Here is a 21,943-nt window from a genome sequence, read left to right on the forward strand (position 1 = left end):
GTTTTCTGTATTTATAAATAATATTGATGATGGTATATCAAGCTTAATGTCCAAGTTTGCAGACCATACAAAGGTTGGCAGGGTTATTAAGGACGCTACTGACGCTATGCTGCTGCTGCTGCAACAGGATCTGGAAAGGTTGAGCAGATGGGTTGAGAGGTGGCAAATGAAGTTTAATATTGACAAATGTAAAGTACTACATATGGGAAACAGCAACCCCAGAGCAACGTATCAACTCTGTGGTACTACTCTGACATTGGTAGAGAATGAAAAGGACCTGGGGTAATTGTGCAGGCAGATATGAAGTTCTCTGAGCAGTGCAGATGGGCTGCAAGAATAGTTCATAGTGTCTTATCAATGATATACAGGAATTTTTCTAGCAGGGACAGGGAGGTGATTATTCCCTTGTGTAAGGCAATGGTCAGGCCGCACCTTGAGTACTGTATACAGGTCTGGAGGCCTCATTTCAAAAAGGATGTAGAGCTGCTGGAAGGAGTACAGAGAAAGGCAACAAGGTTAGTGAATGGAACAAAGGGTTGCTCTTACGAAGAAAGGCTTAAGTTTTGCAAATTACAGTGTCTGGAGACTAGGCACCAGCGAGGTGATCTGATTGATAGAGGTGTATAAAGCCTTGAATGGTTTGAGCATGCTCAATGCTGATGGGATTCTTCCTCTTGCTCAGAATAATCATCTGAGAGGGTATAAATTCAAATTGAGGAAAGACAGATGTAGTATAGATGTGCGGAAATTTGCCTTTAGCCAGCGGGTAGTTGGTTGGTGGAACAGACTTCCATCCCTTGTTGTGGAAGTTGATAGCCTAAATAAATTTAAGGCTCAGCTGGACAGGTATTTCGAACGAATGGAGGGGTGAAGTGGAAGGGTTTTTTTTTTTTTTTTTGGGTGATGCTGCATAAGCTTGTTTTCTTGCATTATATGCCTCTACTAATGCTAATGCTAATATTGTCTAAGAAATTTGAGGAAGAAAATTAATTATTCAGTAAAAGTGATCATAAAATCTGATATTAAGTACTTCAAATGAGGACCACAATAGTGCATACAGTTCTTTCAAAGACTTACAGGCAGGATGGTACCAACCATTTACTTGTCACTTTGCAAAGACACAAATATATGTCTTTGTAAACAAAATGCTCTGTCTTAATAATAATGATTACTGAACTGATAAATATGACAGAAAATATATTGAGATTAAAAACTAAATTCGTATTAAATTTTCAATACAAATTTTGTATCTGCCTTAGGACTTCACCAATGGTCAATTCCTAACTCTCTTGCAAACCTCTGTGGAGAGGAACACTCCATAACAGCTTTAGGCTCCCTCACCCTCAAGTAGGGAATTTTATTTATTTTTTCTGAAAAAAATCTGTTACATAATAATGAAACACTCCAAGCCTTCCCATCTGTAATACATCACAATGTTTATCTGTTCTTGTGGTATATAATTTTGGATGTCCATAAGCATGGCTCTGCTGAACATGCCAGAAAGTGGTACAGAGAATAAGATTATTTATCTGTAAAAATAAATGTTTTGATAGCCAGTGATCCACGTTCTGTAATCATCAAGGTGTTAAAAATTGGACATCCACATGGTTCGACTGTAGCCCATAGAGCTGATAATCTGAATGAGTATTTTGCATCTACATTCACACATGAGGAGTTATTAAGGGAGGAAATTGCCAGAAGTTCATCAAACTGTAACAGTGCTTAATGATTTTGTAATACCTGAGAGCAAAGTGGAGGAGAAATTGTTGAAGTTCAACATAAGAAAGACACCTGGGGTGGATGGAACTATCCAATTATATTAGAGGCGGCGGCAAATGAACCAGGCAAACACACAGCAAAAATTTATGAAAGCATCCTTGGAATCGGGAATAGTCCCCACGGACTGAAGATGTGCAACTGTCTCCCCAAATCACAAAGGGGGATCTGAGGGTGACACAAGTAATTACAGACCAGTTAGTTTAACTTCTGTTCTGGGGAAAATAATGAAGTCAGTGGTTAAAGATGCATAGCAGAATCATCTAGACAAGACTGCAGCAATAATTCAGACACAGCGTGGGTTTGTTAAGAGAAAGGTTTGTCTGACAAATTTGATTGGATACTATGATGTGGTTACAAAGGAACTAGACGCAAAGAATAATTTTTATATCATATACTTGGATTTCAGGAAAGCTTCTGCCACTGTTGTGCATGGAAGATTAGCATTAGTAGAGGCATATGATGTAAGAAAGCAAGCTTATGCAGCATCAGCCAAAGAGAAAAAAAAAAAAAAACGACTCCCATTTTACCCATCTGTTCGTATGAAATACCTGTCCAGCTGATCCTTAAATTTATTTAGGCTATCAACTTCCACAACAAGGGATGGAAATCTGTTCCGCCAACCAACTACCCACTGGCTAAAGGCAAATTTCCACACATCTATCCTACATCTGTCTTTCCTCAATTTGAATTTATGCCCTCTCAGGTGATTATTCTGAGCAAGAGGAAGAATCCCATCAGCATTGGGCATGCACAAACCATTCAAGGCTTTATACACCTCTATCAGATCATCTCGCCAGTGCCTAGCCTCCAGACACTGTAATTTGCAAAACTTAAGCCTTTCTTTGTTCCATTCACAAATCTTATTGCCTTTCTCTGTACTCGTTCCAGCAGCTCTACATCCTTCTTGAAATGAGGCCTCCAGACCTGTATACAGTACTCAAAGTGTGGCCTGACCATTGCCTTATACAAGGGAATAATCACCTCCCTATCCCTGCTAGAAAAATTCCTGTATATCATTGACAAGATATTGTGAGCTACTCTTGCAGCCCGTTTCCACTGCTCAAAAAACTTCATATCTGCCTGCACAATTAACCGCAGGTCCTTTTCATTCTCTACCACTGTCAGTGTAGTACCACAGAGTTGATACATTGCTCTGGATTACTGTTTCGCATATGTAGTACTTTACATTTGTTAATGTTAAACTTCACTTGCCACCTCTCAGCCCATCTGCACAACCTTTCCAGATACTGTTGCAGCAGATTAGCATCAGTAGTGTCCTTAACAACCCTGCCAACTTTTGTATCATCTGCAAACTTGGACATTCAGCTTGATATACCATCATCAATATCATTTATAAATACAGAAAACAACAACGGACCCAACACTGAACCCTGAGGGACTCCACTAATAACATTAGTCCATGATGAGCAGTGTCCACTGATTACCACTCTCTGTCTTCTCCCCCTCAACCATCCCTTTATCCATAGCAGCAATTTGCCTCCAATGCAACACTGCTCCAATTTGTGCAGCAGTTTTCCATGTGCAACGGTATCAAAATCCTTTCTTAAGATCCAAATATATAATATCAAAGTTATTCACTGCATCCAGTTCTTTTGTGACTGCATCATAGTATCCAATCAAATTGGTCAGGCAAGACTTCCCCTTAACAAAACCATGCTGTGTCCGAGCTATAACTGAAGTCTTCGCTAGATGATCCTGTAGTGCTTCTTTAACCAGTGCCTCCATTAATTTTCCTGGAACAGAAGTTAAACTCACAGGTCTATAATTACTTGTGTCAGCCTTTGTCCTCCTTTGTGAATTGGGGTCACATTTGCACATCTCCAGTCTATGGGTACCTCCCCTGAGTCCAAAGAAGCTCTCATTAATCATGGCTAAGGGTTTTCTTAATTCCTTTGCTGCCTCCTTTAATATAACTGGATAGATCCCATCCACCCCGGGTGCCTTTTTTATGTTTATCCTCAACAATTTCTCCTCCACTTTCCTCTCAGTTATTACAAAATCATCTAGCACACTGCAGGAGTTTACTTCAACTCTGTCATTCCCCTTCCTGAATAACTCCTCATGTGTGAATGTAGATGCAAAATACTCGTTTAGTTTGTTAGCCACCTGAGCAGGATCACCAACAGTTGAACCATCAATATCCAGTGGACCAATCTGATTCATCCCTTTCCTTCTAGAGTTTACATAGGTAAAGAACTCTTTTCTGTTTTTCTTTGCATCCTTTTCCAAGGATTTCTCATAATCTACCTCTGCCTGTCTAATCTCCTTTGTGATTTGGTTACAGACCAGCTTATATCTATCATAGGCTTCCATGTCACCCATTAATTTATATGTATCCCATGAATTTTTCTTCTCTGCCATATGTCTCATTAGTTCATCTGACATCCATTTAGGCCTAAACCTTGAACAATATTTCTTAGTTGGTATGTAAAGCCTAGTACCTTCCAAGATAAGTTCTTTGAATGCTTCCCATTTTGAATTTGCTGTTGGTAACATCATCAGTTGGTCCCACTGTATAGAATTTAAATACTGTCTCAGACCATCGTAGTCGCCTTTACGAAAGCAAAACCCTTCCCTTTACCCTTGATGGTAGTTACCTCTTTGAGGAAATCCCACTTCAGCACACTGTGATCAATGCCACCTAGTGGATTCTCTATTTGCAAATTCTTAATGCATGAAGAATCACTACTGATAATCAGATCAAGAGTATTACTCCCTCTAGTTGCCTCCCGAACATGCTGATGTAGAAAACAATCATCCAATAAATCCACAAAAGCCTTGCTAGTGTGTGAGTGACCAACCCACAAATTCCAGTCAATATCTGGGAAATTAAAATCCCCCATTATAAGACTCTGATTTACTGGCCCACTCTATTTCTCTGTACAGTTTCTTATTATACTCATCAGAGTCATTAGGCCTGTAGCACACTCCTACTCTCAATTTTGATCTCCCAATGCTTATGTCACACCAAACTGACTCGACACTGCACTGTCCAGCGATGTCAACTGGTTTCACTTCCTTGGATTTTATGTGTTTCTTAACTAATAGCATAACCCCTCCTCCCTTCCTATCCTTTCTGTACACATTGTACTCCCCAAATTCCAGTTCTGCATATCTGTGTGACATCACGTCTCTGATATCCCAACAATATCTGCCTTTGATGTTTTGAGCAATAGCTAAAATTCATCAAATTTAATTACCAAACTCCTAGCATTGGTGTACATGCAAGTTTTCATGCACCTGTTCCTATTCTTGGCTACCCTAACACAACCCATGTGTTTACTTGTACAAATTGGAGCAGAATGGTATTAAGGGTAAGTTGCTACAATGGATAAAAGGATGGTTAAGTGCGAGAAGACAGAGGGTGGTAATCAATGGGTGCTGCTCTTCTTGGACTAATGTTATTAGTGGAGTCCCACAGGGTTCGGTGTTAGGTCCACTGTTGTTTTGTATATTTATCAATGATACTGATGAAGGTATATCAGGCTTAATGTCGAAGTTTGCAGATGATACAAAGGTTGGCAGGGTTGTTAATGACAGTAATGGCAGTGTGCTACTGCAACAGGATCTGGATAATTTGGGCAGATGGGCTAAGAAGTGGCAACTGAAGTTTAACCTTGATAAATGGAAAGTACTGCATATGGGTAGAAGTAACCCCAGAGAAACGTACCAACTGTGTGGTACTACACTTAAGGTGGTAGAAAATGAAAAAGACCTGGGAGTAATTGTGCAGGCAGATATGAAGTTTTCTGAGCAATGCAGACAGGCTGCCAGGGCAGGTCATGGGGTTTTGTCAATGATATATAGGAATTTTGCTAGCAGGGAAAAGGAGGTGATTGTCCCTCTGTATAAGGCAATGGTCAGGACTAATGTTATGCGTACAGGTCTGGAGGCCTCATTTTAGGAAGGATGTAGATTTACTTGAGCATGTACAGAGAAGGGCAACAAGATTGGTGAGGGGAATGAAGGGATCCTCTTACCAAGAGAGGCTTAAGTTCTGCAAATTGCAGTGGCTGGAGACTAGACACCTGCACGGTGATCTGATTGAGGTATATAAGGCCTTGAATGGGTTGAGCACGCTGAATTCTGATGGGATCCTTCCACTTGTTCAGATTACGAACCTAAGAGGGCATAAATTCAAATTAAGAAAAGACAGATGTAGAATAGATGTGCGGAAATTTGCCTTTAGCCAGCGGGTGGTTTATTGCTGGAACAAACTTCCATCTGTCGTTGTGGAAGTTGATAGGTTGAATAAATTTAAGGAGGAACTGGACAGGCATTTGGAGGGAATGGTGTGATTTTTTTTTTTTTTTTTTGGCTGATGCTGCATAAGCTCATACATTTGCTTTCTTGCATCACATGCCACTACTACTACTACTACTACAATGACTCCCAGCAGTCTCTGAAATACCCTGCATCTTGTTTTCCAGGCTGCTGCTCATTCCAATAGAAGCAATGCAAGAATCACTTTCACCTCTGCCAGTGGCTACTGTTAGTCTATTAGTCCTTGTATCTCCCCCCCAAGCTAGCAGTTTTCCGACCCACCTAACACTGCCTCGACAGCATCAGCAAATATTCTTGCACCCTTTCTATTTAAGTGTATCCCATCCCTGTAGAAGCAGTCTGTCCTGTTAACAAGACCAGGCTGAAAAAAATTCTACCCCTTAAGCCTTGCACAATTTTTCCAGGGCCAATTGATCGACAAGGCTGTCATCATATACTCCCTCCTATCGTGTCTGGGCAGAATTGCAGTCACTTTCAAATTGAACCCTAATTCACGGCTTTTTTTCAACAGTGACCTGTGCTTATTAAGTAATTCTGCCGGTCTCCTACTCTTAATATCATTAGTGCCAACGTGTACAACTATATCACCTTTTGTGCCCTTAAAAGATGATATCCACTCTATGTCATCAACCTTTGCCCCTGGCAGACATACCCTGGCCCTGTTCCACCTATCTGTACAAATTACTGTATTACTTACATTACTGTACAAATTGGAGCAGTGTGGTATTAACGGTAAATTGCTACAATGGATAAAAGGGTGGTTGAGTGGGAGAAGACAGAGAGTGGAAATCAATGGGTGCTGCTCTTCATGGACTGATGTTAATGTTATAGTGGAGTCCCACAGAGTTCAGTGTTGTTATGTATATTTATCAATGATACTGATGATGGTATATCAGGCTTAAGGTCGAAGTTTGCAGATGATACAAAGGTTGGCAGTGTTGTTAATAACAGTAATGGCAGTGTGCTACTCCAACAGGATCTAGAAAATTTGGGCAGATGGGCTGAGAAGTGGCAACTGAAGTTTAACATTGACAACTGCAAAGTACTTCATATGAGTTGAAGGAACCCCAGAGGAATGTACAAACTGAGTGGTACTAAACTTAGGGTGGTAGAAAATGAAAGACCTGGGAGTGATTGTGCAGTCTGATATGAAGTTTACTGAGCAATGCAGTCAGGCTGCCAGAGCAGGTCATGGGGTATTGTCAATGATATACAGGAATTTTGCTATCAGGGATAAGGAGGTGATTATCCCTCTGTATAGGGCAATGGTCAAGCCATACCTTGAGTACCGCATACATGTCTGGAGGTCTTATTTTAGGAAGGATGTAGAGTTGCCTGAGCATGTACAGAGAACAGCAACAAGATTGGTGAGGGGAATGAATGGGTTATCTTACCAAGAAAGGCTTAAGTTGTATATTTCAGCGGCTGGAGACTAGGCACCTGCAAGGTGATCTGACTGAGGTGTATAAGGCCGTGAATGGGTTCAGCATGCTGAATTCTGATGGGATTCTTCTGCTTGCTCAGATTACAAACCTGAGGGGGCACAAATTCAAATTGAGGAAGGACAGTTATAGAATAGATGTGCGGAAATTTGCCTTTAGCCAGCGGGTGGTTAATTGCTGGAACAAACTTCCATCTGTGGTTGTGGAAGTTGATAGCTTAAATAAATTCAAGGAGGAACTGGACAAACTTTATAGCCCGGCTGGCTCAGTCAGTAGAGCAAGAGACTCTTAATCTCAGTGTTGTGGGTTCGAGCAATCTATTTTTTTTGGGGGGTAATTGTGCAGGCAGATATGAAGTTTTCTGATCAGTGCAGATGGTCTGCAAGAGTAGCTCATGGTGTCTTGTCATTGATATACAGGAATTTTTCTAGTAGGAATAAGGAGGTGATTATCCCCTTGTATAAGGCAAAGATCGGGTCACACTTTAAGTACTGTATATAGGTCTGGAGGCCTCATTTTAAGAAGGATGTAGAGCTGTTGGAACGAGTACAGAGAAGGGGAACGAGTTTAGTGAATGGAACAAAGGGTTGCTCTTACAAAGGAAGGCTAAGTTTTGCAGATTACAGTGTCTGGAGACTAGGAACCTGCAAGGTGATCTGATTGAGGTGAATAAAGCCTTGAATGGTTTTAGCATGCTCAGTGCTGATGGGATTCTTCCTCTTGCTCAGAATAATCACCTGAGAGGGCATAAATTCAAATTGAGGAAAGACAGTTGTAGGATAGATGTACGGAAGTTTGCCTTTAGCCAGCAGGTAGTTGACTGGTGGAACAGACTTCCATCTTTTGTTGTGGAAGTTGATAGCCTAAATAAATTCATGGTTGAGCTGGACATGTATTTGGAACAAACGGAGGGGTGAAATGGGAGCGGTTTTTTTTTTTTTTTTTTGGCTGATGCTGCATAAGCTTGCTTTCTTGCATTGTATGCCTCTACTAATGCTAATGCTAACTTTTAGAGGGAATGGTTATGTGAAATTGTTTTTTTTTTTTTTTTTTTTTTGGCTGATGCTACATAAGCTCATACGCTTGCTTTCTTGCATCACATGCCTCTTTTACTACTACCTGGCCTCACATGATTTAGTGAACTGGATAAGTTATGCAAATATACAGAAACTGTATATTTGCATAACGTAATTTGAAAAACACTAAGAATTGTGAACTAAGAATTATTATTATTATTAAGAAACTGGTCACTGTTTACGACATGTTTAAAAAATATATCTCTTAAGCAGCGACCAGAATTCATTCAACATAATTGCAACCCAAGAAACATGGGTTACAATAAAACTCAGAGATTGTTTTACGGAAAACTGTCAGTACACGAGCACTGCTGCTATGTTTCATTTTGCTTATTAATATGAACAAAACTTACCATTTTGATTTTTTTAAAAGTTTTCTTAGGAACCAAACGTTTCGTTAAATTCAAAAACACAAAACTGAAAATTCTCTATAAATTTCATGCTTGTGGCCAAAAGAAGATTAATCAAAAATACTTTTTTATAATACGCTACTAATCGAGAATGGACATCAACAATTACTGCTCTTCATTCCTTACAGAATGTGAAATAAAAAATAAAGTTTCAAGATAACGAATGGATGTGGTATAAGCCATACTGTTATCTCATAATACCACAGCCATATCACTTTCCAACAACGGAGTGTTTACACCTAATACCTCAATGGACACCATGACAACAACAAATAGTTGCACATAGGTGGCAGCACGACAGGTGGAGTGGGAAAGGAGAGTTAATTTCCAAACACAGTGACTCCCTTAGTAATATAATAAATAAGTAATACATACAAACTTTGTAATATTATTATTATTATTATTATCCATATGATGCAAGGAAGCCTGAGGCTTATGCTACACCAGGAAAAAAAAAAACAAAAGTTCCCAAGTAACCCTGAGAGAGAGAGAGAGAGAGAGAGAGAGAGAGAGAGAGAGAGAGAGAGAGAGAGAGAGTCAAAAGTAGAAGGGAATCACCAAGAAGGAGAAGAATGATGATATCCAGCTCAGGACCCTGGGTGTGCCAAGCCCATAATCACCAGATGTGAGCCCCCGGGGTTAAATAACTCTTTGAACTTTAAAATTTTTTCGCGTACTTCTAAGCACAGAATAGTAAGATATGTTACTGCTCTGTGCTCCTCAGCTTAGCAAAATTATTTCCATGGTGTAAATTGTTTCAATTTTTAAATATTTATAAAAAAAAGTTGGGTCAATATTTGAGGATCTCTAGTCTAGAGTAACTCCACTGACCCAGAGGGTCTCAAACTATAGTGTGAGAAATGCTGACCTAACGTATTCACACACACGAAAGATATGTATTAAGTGCCAAAACAAATAAGGCTATGAGGCGTCAGTATATTTCGAGGCAAATTGCTGCTATGGATAAAGGGGTGGTTGAGGGGGAGAAGACAGAGAGTGGTAATCAATGGACACTGCTTATCGTGGACTAATGTTATTAGTGGAGTCCCTCAGGGTTCAGTGTTGGGTCCATTGTTGTTTTCTGTATTTATAAATGATATTGATGATGGTATATCAAGCTTAATGTCCAAGTTTGCAGACAATACAAAGGTTGGCAGGGTTGTTAAGGACACTACTGACGCTATGCTGCTGCAACAGGATCTGGAAAGGTTGAGCAGATGGGCTGAGAGGTGGCAAATGAAGTTTAACATTGACAAATGTAAAGTACTACATATGGGAAACAGTAACCCAGAGCAAAGTATCAACTCTGTGGTAGTACACTGACAGTGGTAGAGAATGAAAAGGACTTGGGGGTAATTGTGCAGGCAGATATGAAGTTTTCTGAGCAGTGGAGACGGGCTGCAAGAATAGCTCATGGTGTCTTGTCAATGATATACAGGAATTTTTCTAGTAGGGATAAGGAGGTGATTATTCCCTTGTATAAGGCAATGGTCAGGCCACACCTTGAGTACTGTATACAGGTCTGGAGGCCCCATTTCAAGAAGGATGTAGAGCTGCTGGAACGAGTACAGAGAAGGGAAACAACAAGATTAGTGAATGGAACAAAGAGTTGCTCTTACGAAGAAAGGCTTAAGTTTTGCAAATTACAGTGTCTGGAGACTAGGAACCGGCGAGGTGATCTGATAGAGGTGTATAAAGCCGTGAATGGTTTGAGCATGCTCAATGCCGATGGGATTCTTTCTCTTGCTTAGAATAATCACCTGAGAGGGCATAAATTCAAATTGAGGAAAGACAGATGTAGGATAGATGTGCGGAAATTTGCCTTTAGCCAGCGGGTAGTTGGTTGGTGGAACAGACTTCCATCCCTTGTTGTGGAAGTTTATAGCCTAAATAAATTTAAGGCTCAGCTGGACAGGTATTTCAAACGAACGGAGGGGTAAAATGGGAGTGGTTTTTTTTTTTTTTTTTTGGCTGATGCTGCATAAGCTTGCTTTCTTGCATCATATGCCTGTACTAATGGTTATGCTAATGTATCATGAATCGCTAAGTATCCCAAGCAATGTTCACAAATTTTTATTGTGCAGCTAGACTTAGAAACAAATCTAATTATGACTGTTATCTCTTCCAGGTGATTTACATCTGAGGTACGATCTAAAATACTTGAATAATATTTTGCATCGCAAATTCTTCTAAAAATTTGTTTTAATACTATTTCACTTATCATTTCAATTAATTCATTTGGCGTTCGACTACTAAAATAATGTGATATGTGCATTCTTTACTTTCTACTAGATGAACATGTTCATTAAGTATTGGACCAAATTTAGACAGTAATTCTAATTGTCCCAAAAAAAATTCCATTATTTGGTTCAAATAATTTTTCATTACTTCCTCTCAATGCCAAATTTGATGAAGCTAAAACTAAAATTATCTCAATTACTCGTTCCAAAATCATTCAACAATACTTTTTTTTCTTTCTCTATCAAATTTTGATTTACAACTCCATAATTTAATTGGATTTTAACCGGAGCTCTAATTCCTTCCGCTGTTTCATCCATGTTTTATAATTTTGAGAGTTCTCATGCGAGTTTATACCATCTTGTAAATGACACTAAGAGCGGAACCCAGTAATTTTCAAGAGATTATTTGCATGACTAATTAATTTGCAGCAAAAGCAGAAAATGGCATCCTTTTTTTTCCAGTATTAGTATTAGCATTAGTAGAGCACATGATGCAAGAAAGCAAGCTTATATACACTTTTGTGCAAAATTTAAGGACCAGTCAGGTTTTCACCTGTAGCTTCTCATAGGCGTGGCTTGGATATGGGAAAAGCACACCAAAGTAACCTCGTGAGATAAAGAAATGATGAAGGAAATAACACCGACACAACAATGGAAACAAAACGGTACAGAGGGACTTTATTCAAAAGTAGCAACATAGCACTGGTTGCCATTATACAGATCCATCACTGCCAAAGATGGAACAAAGGGAAGAGGTGGTCCTCAGTAGGAGATATGGACACCCCTAATGTCGATGCAGGCTTTGCACCGCCTGTTCATACTTAGAACAATGTTGTTGATAAATTCTTGCGGTAACATCGTCCAATCCTTTGACTGCGCCATCTTCAGCTAGTGAACATTTTCTGGTGGGTGTGGACGTGCAGCTAGGCATCTCCCCAGAGCGTCCCATATGTGTTCAATGGGATTTAGATCGACGGAAACGGGCAGGCTAATCCATACGAACAATGTCTTCACTTTCCAAAAGCATATCAACAGCTACAGTGCGATGAGGTATGGCGTTATCATTAATAAACACGAACTCAGGGCCAATGAAACCTCGGAATAGATGCACATGGGGAAGGATTACCTCTGTACAGTAGTGTGGCTATCTAATAGCCACTTGTATGTTTCATATGGGTGATATAAATATTTATTATTTATCTTAATTTATTCTTTTAAGTGACTATCTAAAAGCCACTTGTACATTACCTATGTTCTTTCCTTGAGACTTTTCTTTCTCCCCTTTACGGTGCAGGTTGGGCTTCCTTCCCGGCTAGGGGAATCTTTCTTTCAAAATTACAAGCCTTCGGGCTTCAAAATTTTACCTCTTCAAGCTCTCTCGCTTGTTAGATTTTCCAACTAGTGTTTTCCTATTTCTTCTTTTTCCTGAGAGAGTGTTTTGCTCTCTTTTCTTCTTCTACTTTCTTTTCTCCCACTTTCTCCTCCACATTCCTTATTTATTATAACCGTGATTCCACTTGTTGGAATTCCACTTAGTGTAATTTAGATAGTTCCTGAAGCGCCTCCACGTGGCTAGGGACGGAAGTCGGGACGCAGGTAGCTTGCTCTCTGCCTCCGGCTGCTAAGACTCCAGAGCCGCAAACAACAACCATCGCAACACACACATATACAGTACTTACACACACACACACTTGCCGGCTATAAATAACCTACAGATGCTACAGCGGTATATAGGGGTAATCCTGGAGGCCGCAATCAATACAAGAATACTTTGTCCCTTGTACAGTAGCGTGCCTGCACGTGTAGCACTGTGGTATCGTCACCATCCTCCCCACACCGGGTGGAAACGGCCCGGGTTCGCCCGTCGATGAGGCGAGGAACTTTAATGGGCTTTTTTCACTCACTCCGTGGCTGAGATAGTTAGTCTCAAGCGTAGATAGCAAGGTTTTTCACCCAGAAACTGTGGTTTTTCGTTAAGCAAACAGACAAATCGCCCATAGAAAACACGCAATTAACAGAAATAAGACCCAGCACGGCAGATGAACTTAATTATTCGGGTGGCCTAAATATAATAGTTTTAGTACGGTAGCATGCACTGGTTCCAGTACCGCCTTCCAGTATCTAGAGTTGTGTATGTCCATCCAAGATAACGCCTCCCCAGACGAGAACACCCTGATTTCCATATCTATCCTTTCAGTGATGTTTGCGGGGGGGGGGGGATACCGTGTGCCAATCTCTCGCCATATTAGCTGACGTCCAGATTTGCTGCTGAGACTGAATCTACTCTCATCAGTAAAGAGTAAGTTACCCCATTGCCCTGCTGTCCAGTCCTTGTGTTCGATGAATCACTGTAAACGGTGTCTCCGATGGGCAGGTGTTAAAAGGACACAGCGTACTAGCCGTCAGGAAATTGTCCATCTTTGTGGAGTCGCCTGGCCACAGTAAACCGCGATATCCTGCGTCCTGTGCAGCTGGTTTGCAATGGATCCCGCTGTCTGGTGTCGGTCACTCTTGGCCTGTAGGAGTATATAGCGGTCATCATTGGGCGTTGTTTTTAGAGGATGACCACCACTGGTCCTTCGAACAGCTGTACCTGTCGTTCTGAAGGCCACGCACGTGAGACGTTGCTATGGACGATACTGAACTCTCCAGCCGCACTCCTCGCACTTCGACCTTCTTGAATCTGGCCAATTATTTGACCCCGGGTAAAGTCATCCAGATATTTTCTACTGGTCATTTCGTTTTCTGTAGCACTGTATGAAACCAATGGAACGTCTCTAACAATCGTGCTCACCATTCGATAATTTGCACATAACTGCTGAACTGCTGCTTTTATCTGTTTATGTGAGCCCTCTCATCACGATTCAAATTTTTGCATGTGCACCAGCTTTCTATTGAACGCCCACAGTTATGCAAATCGCCACAGTCTGTTTCGTTTGATTTTTGGTTGTAACCTTTAGAAATAGTGTTGGTCCTTAAGTTTTGCACACCAGTGTAGCATCAGCCAAAAAATAAAAAAATCTTCCCATTTCACCCATCCATGCACTCCAAATGTTTGTCTAGTTATGCCTTAAACTTATTTAAGTTGCTGATCTCAACTACAACAGATGGAAGTTTGTTCCAACAGTCAATCACTAGCTAGCTAAAGGCGAATTTCCGCACATCTATTCTACAATTGTCTTTCCTCAATTTGAATTTATGCCTCCTCAGGTGAGTAATCTGAGCAAGAGGAAGAATCCCATTAGCATTGAGCTTGCTCAGTTTTAAGAGTAAACTCAATGCTAATGCTAAAAAGCTTTGGTGTTACCAAGAAAAGCTTGGTAACACCAACCATTATATCAACCAAGTCCTTTCAAGCTTTTCGCCATTTTTTAAGGTCCTGAAACAATGCTCAATGGCAAACCATAGGTGAAGCATCAATGAGATAGAGTTTTGATTTTTCATTTTGGGCAGTCCCATTCGAACTAATTCAACTCTTATAGAATCTTTTATTATCTCTGGTAAGTCACTGGGATAATTTAAATTGTAAATTATATGTTCACTTTCGATCTTTGACTTTGCAGCCACTGATTCATTTTTATTCTGAAAAACTGAAGTTAAAAGTAAGTTAACTTCTGTGGCACATTCTTGTGCTTCCAGAACAGATACCCTATTTTCTTTCGTCACTACATCGCTAGATTGTTTTCCTTTCCATCATGTCTTGTTAAAGGCACAGGTACACCACTGTTATTCACTCGTGATAAAAATTTATCTATAGAAAAAGAAAGTTTTTTTAGCGTTTTCTTCGCGAGCTTTCTTCAATTTTCTTATTTTTGCACTAGACAGTTCTTTTTGTTTATTCGTTATTATTTACTATACCCACGCCCTTGTGAGTAGCACAGTTGGTAGGACCGTCGTTCTCCCCATACTGGGCGGAAAAGAACAGGTTTCGAGTCCCGTAGATGACAGGAGCAATTCTCATGGGCTTTTTCACAACGTGGCTGAGTTAGTCGGTCTCAGGCGAGGGTAGCATGGCTTTCTTTCCCAGAAACTCGGATGTTTTCTCCAGCAAACAGCAAATCGACCGCAGAACATGCAATATACAGGCAATATACACGGAGCATTATGGCCTTCTTCACCGATGCTCCTAAAACCCTCTTACAAACAAACAAACTATAGCCCACAATCTATTATTCCATATTTTCTGATAGTAACCAAAAATTTTGAAATTAAATAATAATATAAACTTTATTTAATATTATTGTAATCTGTGACTTTCATTACACGTAAACATTGAAATTGATTTGATTTGTATGAGAAATATTTACACAGTAATCCGCTTTACTGTCTGTTCGCAACTGGAGTATACTTGAGGATATGGCTGCTAAAGCACATTCTCCTCTGGAATAGTGGTTAGGAAGTAAAGAGAGCATGCAGCTGGTCAAATGAATAACACGTTTTAGTAGTTATTTCTTTTTATAGTTGTACTGTACTACTCAGAAATAATTAATATTTAATAAATACTAATAACATAATTAAAACTTTACATTCTCTTGATCCCTTTCTGTTGCTGTTTCAATTTCGCTATCACTTTCTTTTGTACTAAACATTAAAGAAACAACCATTTTTTTATATTTAAAAAAATTTTATTTATCATCGGAATTCGGGCCCCCCCTACATTCTCGGGCGGCTGCCTGGTCCTCCCGTACCTAGGTACGCCACAGTTGACCCCACTCCGCCCAAAATAATAAATAAATAATAAATAAATTAAAACATGCAGTTGTCGTCTTAGACTAAGGCTAATTTATCCACGTTGTGAAAAAGTCCATAAATTACACCTGACGTGGGAGAACGATAACTATAAAAAAGTAAATACATTCACTGGCCAAAAAATTATAAACCTTTTGCAATTGGTATCAATAAATAATATTTACACAGTAAACATTATCTAACCGCATTATATGCAAATATATTAATCGCACTATATGCAAATATTAGTTATCACATGGCATGATCAAAATTCCTTGGTATCAGATAAATACTGAGTGCTTTCTTAGAGCCTCTTAGTCGATCAGTCCTGGGGGAAAGCAGGTGATTGTTCCGATTTTTAGAAAAGTGTTATTGTTGGAGCACGTTTAGCAAGAGCCGCAATTCAGAAAACAAAGATAATCACTCTTGTGTCAAAAGAAACCATCTCGACAGTGGACAATGCTTATAAGGTGAAAGGAGGCAACTCTAAAAGGAAGAAATACAGCAGAAAATCGGTACTCCAAAAACGAGACCACAGGAATTTAAATCAAACTGTGTGTTAGGGTAGTAGGTCAAGTGTGCAGCAAATGACTGAAAAATTCAATTTACGGAAAGAGATACCTATTTCCAACTGCACTATGTGGCGGAAGTTGAAGAATCTGGGATTTGGTAATTGTGCTTACACCAAAACCACATCTTTCGGTAAAAAAAAAAAATCAAAATCTTCCACTGGAGTGGTACCGCTGGAGTCGTCATCTGAACAAGTGGAAGAATCCCATCAGAATTCAGCATGCTCAACCCATTATACACCTTATACACCTCACTCAAATCACCTCGCAGGTGGCTAGTCTCCAGCCGCTGCAATTTTCAGAACTTAAGCCTTTCTTGATAAGAGGATCCCTTCATTCCCCTCACCAATCTTGTTGCTCTTCTCTGTACGCGCTCAAGCAACTCTACATCCTTCCTAAAATGAGGCCTCCAGACCTGTACACAGTACTCAAGGCGTGGCCTGGCCATTGCCTTATACAGAGGGATAATCACCTCCTTTTTCCTACTAGCAAAATTCCTGTATATCATTGACAATACCCCATGACCTGCTCTGTCAGCCTGTCTGCATTGCTCAAAAAATTTCATATCTGACCACACAATCACTCCCAGGTCTTTCATTTTCTACCACCCTAAGTGTAGTACCACACAGTTGGTACGTTTCTCTGGGGTTACTCCACCCATATGCAGTACTTTGCATTTATCAATATTAAACTTCAGTTGCCACTTCTCAGCTAATTTGCCCAAATTTTCTAGCTCCTGTTGCAGTAACACACTGCCATTAACAACCCTGCCAACCTTTGTATCAACTGCCAACTTCGACACTATGTATCGTGATGAGACATGTTCTTTTGGTACAGAACGAGATCTGCTCATACAGTTAAAATGTCATGTTACCTGTAATAAATATCTTTCTGTCATATGAAAATCTTTATTTTTACCCTTATTGTGATTGATTCTTTCGAGACGATAACACAACTATCCACGGTGCAAAAATTGTATTTGAATAGTTCGAGAAACATTCCCAAGATTTCAACCATCTATCCTAGCGGCCTAATTCTTCAAATCTGAATACAGTTGAGAATTTCTGAGAATCAGAGCCGTGCCGAGCCATTTTAGTACCCGAGGCAAGAATGAAAAATTGCGCCCTCCCCTAAAATATATAAAAAAAAATTAATTAAATTAAAAAACACATGACATTTAAAATACATTTCTGGTACACGTTTTTATAAAAACAAAAGAATAACAAAATATATTAAATAAAAACTGTTTAAAGTGATTTTTATTCTCATAAGCAGTATTTATTATAAATAAATAACAGATTTCTTTATATGTCATTCATTTCAAAATTAATAATAATATTATTTTAATACTTAAAACAAATGTTTTGTCAAAAATATCACAAATTAGAATAATTTTAATTATAAACAAACAATATTTCTTTAATCAAAACATAAAATCGAAAACGTTGGCAATTATTTAATTTTTCTTTTGGTGCCCATTTGAGCTTTTAACCTGAGGCAAGAGCCTCGTTCGCCTCACCCTCGGAACGGCTCTGCTGTGAATGCCAGTATGTTGTAAATGGCAGCTCGACTTCGCAGTTCTCTACAGATCACAATGCAGAAAGCAACAAATATCCTGATGGAAGAATGGTCAAATTTGGAGGTAGACTTCCTCAGACAACTAGTGGAATCCATACCACATGTATGGCTGTAATTCGGGCAAAAGATGGCTCTACAAGATATTAAATGAAGTGTACTTACGTTGTGCCACAGTAAAATTCCCAAATGGTGGAGTGGGATACAAACTGTATCACATGAAAAGATGTAGTTTTTAAAATTTTAAAACAATGCATGTCTTCTGTTGTCCATTTGCCTGTTTGCTAGTCGAAAAACTAGAGTTTTTGGGAGAAAACAGCCATATAATCCTAGCCTGTCTACTAACTGAGCCACATTGCGAAGAAACAGCCCATAAAAATGCCTTTAACCCAGTGAAGCTTTTTGACAGGAGTCAGCCTCGATGCGTATGATAAACAGGAATTGCGTTCTATCATTCATTGCAAGTTCTGTTTTGGGCATCCTCCAGTCTGTTTCACCAGTTTCTGTGATCTTCTGGTTAGAGTAGCACCACATTTGGTATTGCATCAACCTCTACTGACTGATTTTGGGTAATTTTGATGATTAAAGATATTTTTGTAAAGATAGCCAATATCACTTTCCCCCACTGTCACATAATCTAATAAATGGCTTTAGATTTTTTTGTGTGTTTTTGTCATTTTGGCGAAATTGAAGTTGTTTAGGAGCTACCCTAGATAAGACACAACACTTGTTTGCACCCACACAACAATTAATAATAAGACACAACAATTGTTTGTTCTAAACAATTGTCATTTGGAGCAAACAATTGTTGTGTGTGTGTGTGTGCGCTTTTTCATGTTTTTCTGTGTTTTGGAGCAAACACATACAGTAGTAAAACTATCATGACCGCCGGGTGGGACAAGAGTCAGGGGCTCAAACAATTGATACAGTATAGTTGTTAAAGGTCACGTGGGACCGTTGGAAAATCTTGCGAGGCTCAGTTTTTATAGTCCTGCATTTCAGTTTACTGAATTGAAAAGGAAATGAACCGTTACCACCAAGTCTATAGTTGAATAATTATTTTGTGGCATAGGTTTTAATTTTTTTTTCTAGGGATTATTATCAGGATTCTCATCCCCTTAGAAAGCAGAATAACAGCTGGTCATTTGCGCGTTTGCACAAATGTTTGACTGACATTGTAAATCTGGATATTATAAGCACAACGATTATGAACTTTACGTTCATTGTTACTTTGGATATACGTAAACCAAACGTTGGGTTCCTCCCTTAGCTATTCCTTTATTCTTTTGACAAAAAAATAGCGAAGTGATATAAATAAAAAAGTATACCACCTGGAAGAGAATTTACTGATTAAATAAACTAACCACTGAACATTGATAGGAATCTTATTTTTGTCCTTGTCTTATTTTTGTCACAGAATCCGGGGTACCTCCAAGTAAAGTAAAAGTGTCATTTAGGGCCACCGAAAACTAATTAGTCTGTCCATGTGTATTACATCTGTAAATTATGTGTTCTCTGGTCGATCTGCTTCTGATTTTTCGTTGTTTTGCGCGAAGAAAAACCTGAGTTTCCGGAGGGATAGAGGACCTTGCTATCCACGCCTGAGACCAACTAACTCAAGAAAAAGCTTTGGCGCAAATTGGTAAAATGAATCATTCTAAAAAAATGAAAATCTTAGCATCGGTGGGAAGGGGACGCCATCAATCAATGTGGGTCAGGGATACGATTAACTTGAGCCGGCCCTGGTGGGAAGGTCAATTATTATAATCATTATGCTCCCCGTGAGGACAGCCGGATAAAGTAAAATAACTACCTATATGTTTGCAGAATGATTCCCTATGTTCGTTTCGGCGCTCATGGGGAGTCAGTACGTGTAGGTCTTACCTGTCTTCCCGCGGAGGGTACAAGCACAGTTGTGGTCTACTTCCTTGTTACTGTGAAGCCAGGGGTTTCACATGGATAGTAATATAATAAAATAACAAGATAAATAATGATAATAAAAAATAGCAAAACTAAATAAATAAAATAAAATCCATGAACAGATTCCATGTGAACCAGTTCTCCATCCATCCAGATTTCAGGATTCGTGGTTCACAGAATACAGTGGCACAAATTTTTAGTTCAAGTTCGGGTTCGTCACCCTACTGGGTAGCGAGAAAATCACGTGCTTGCGTTAGGATCTTTCTTCTGTACTGCTTGTCACAGGCAAAGCGGTTCAGATTGTATCGCTGTTAATATTCGTATGGGTAGAAAATGGGTAGACACAACAACGACAATGAAGCAAACTGTGGTTCAAACCTGCATGGCTACTTAATACGGTGCTGTTTCTTGTACTCTCTCTCTCTCTCTCTCTCTCTCTCTCTCTCTCTCTCTTGTGAACTCCTCTGACAGTGTTGTCGTTCCAGAGTGTAAAGGGAAAATTTATTTTAACTGTACAACAAATGAATAAATACAGAGTTCTGTATCCATCATAGAATACTACGGCGGAATTGAACTGCCAATCCACATAAGATACATATCCGTGTGTTGTGGAAGTATACTAAATGTATAATCATAGTACTAAATCGTAACACACGTTCTCAAAAATTTCATTGACTTTTCCAAACCAAAACATTTATTACCAAATTAAATCATTACAAAGCAGTGCTTAAATGTTACTTGGCAGTACGCCGGGTTAGGTCAACTGAATGAAAAACATGGGTTTCTGGGCAAAATAAAAACCACGCAACTCTCCGCTCTGGACTAATTCGGGCACATTATGGACAAAAGCACAGAAAAATTCCTCACGTTATTTGCAAGATGCGAAATTCTGCTTTGTCCACCCAGTGTAGGAGAACGGTGATTATAATCTCTTGTGTTACTCGCGAGGACCACTAATCAGGTACGTCCATGACTTGATATGCCTCAGTACCAATCTGAAACAATCCAATGTTACCTTTACGGCAAATATGTAATGATAATCAGTTTCGTTATATGTAATTTGTGCAGGGGCTGTCCTAAACTTTCTGCTAATAATTGGTGTCCTGAGTGTACTGTGTAATTGGCGGCTTGCTCCCCTTATCTATATCCCAAGGACAGATGCAACAACTGACGGTTTTTGGCAAACCGGGAAGCAAAATGTGGCCGAGTGGCCGAGTTCTGACTTATTAGAATTGCTAAGAGAGGGGTGTTACTTTGATTAAATGTGGGTGATTAAAAAAATTTCACTAAAATACACGTTTTTTTAAATTAAATAAACTGTTTACCATATTAATATGATTCATGTTCCACCGTACGGATATTGGAATTGAAATAATGGCATCTTCGTTATTTCATTTGAATTTTTTTTTTTTTTTTTTTTTTTTTTCATTTAATTTGGCGTCATAGCACCGCCTAGTTTGTCTATATGGAAGGGCTGCTCCTCCCTCTGATTAAGTCTATATTATATTATCTGTATATTGCAAATGTATTTTGTATCAACATACTTACCGATAGATCCGATCTATCTACTCAACAGAACCAAAATTTCATTATGTGATGTGGTTTGAACATCGGTAAAGCTTATCGTCGTTCCTTAGTTTTTAGAAACTGTAAGGAATATTTCTGAATTTTGCGATCCTCTATAATAAAAAAAAAGATCATTTCCGAGTAATAGGGCATATACACTAACGGAACGTCTCCTGATATTTAAAACCTTGTTTCCCAAAATAATACCACCTATTTCTTACGTAGTCTATACAAAAACACGAGAGACTAGAAGATATATGCCTGTTTAATCCAATTTATATTCAGTTCTTAAAACATTTTTCGTGAAGTCTGCAACATTTTATCGCTTTCAAG

General features: G+C 39.2%; 2 protein-coding genes across 5 annotated transcripts in view; one reads left to right on the forward strand and one right to left on the reverse strand.

Moving 5' to 3' along the window:
- The window catches only part of Ttc26 (tetratricopeptide repeat domain 26), a 102,760-nt gene extending 93,496 nt beyond the window's left edge, over nt 1-9,264 (reverse strand). For both annotated transcript variants that reach the window (XM_090371432.1, XM_090371431.1), the window contains exon 1: nt 8,956-9,264. In XM_090371432.1, the coding sequence (XP_090227558.1) occupies nt 8,956-8,958 (3 nt within the window). In that variant the 5' untranslated portion in view covers nt 8,959-9,264. The remainder of the gene's footprint in view (nt 1-8,955) is intronic.
- Nucleotides 1-21,943, forward strand: part of Atg18a (Autophagy-related 18a) — a 541,369-nt gene that overhangs the window by 425,459 nt on the left and 93,967 nt on the right. The window lies entirely within an intron of this gene.

Source organism: Mastigoproctus giganteus, chromosome 4 (assembly GCF_048544385.1).
Source record: "Mastigoproctus giganteus isolate SK-2022 chromosome 4, ASM4854438v1, whole genome shotgun sequence".
NCBI classification, from domain to species: domain Eukaryota; kingdom Metazoa; phylum Arthropoda; class Arachnida; order Uropygi; family Thelyphonidae; genus Mastigoproctus; species Mastigoproctus giganteus.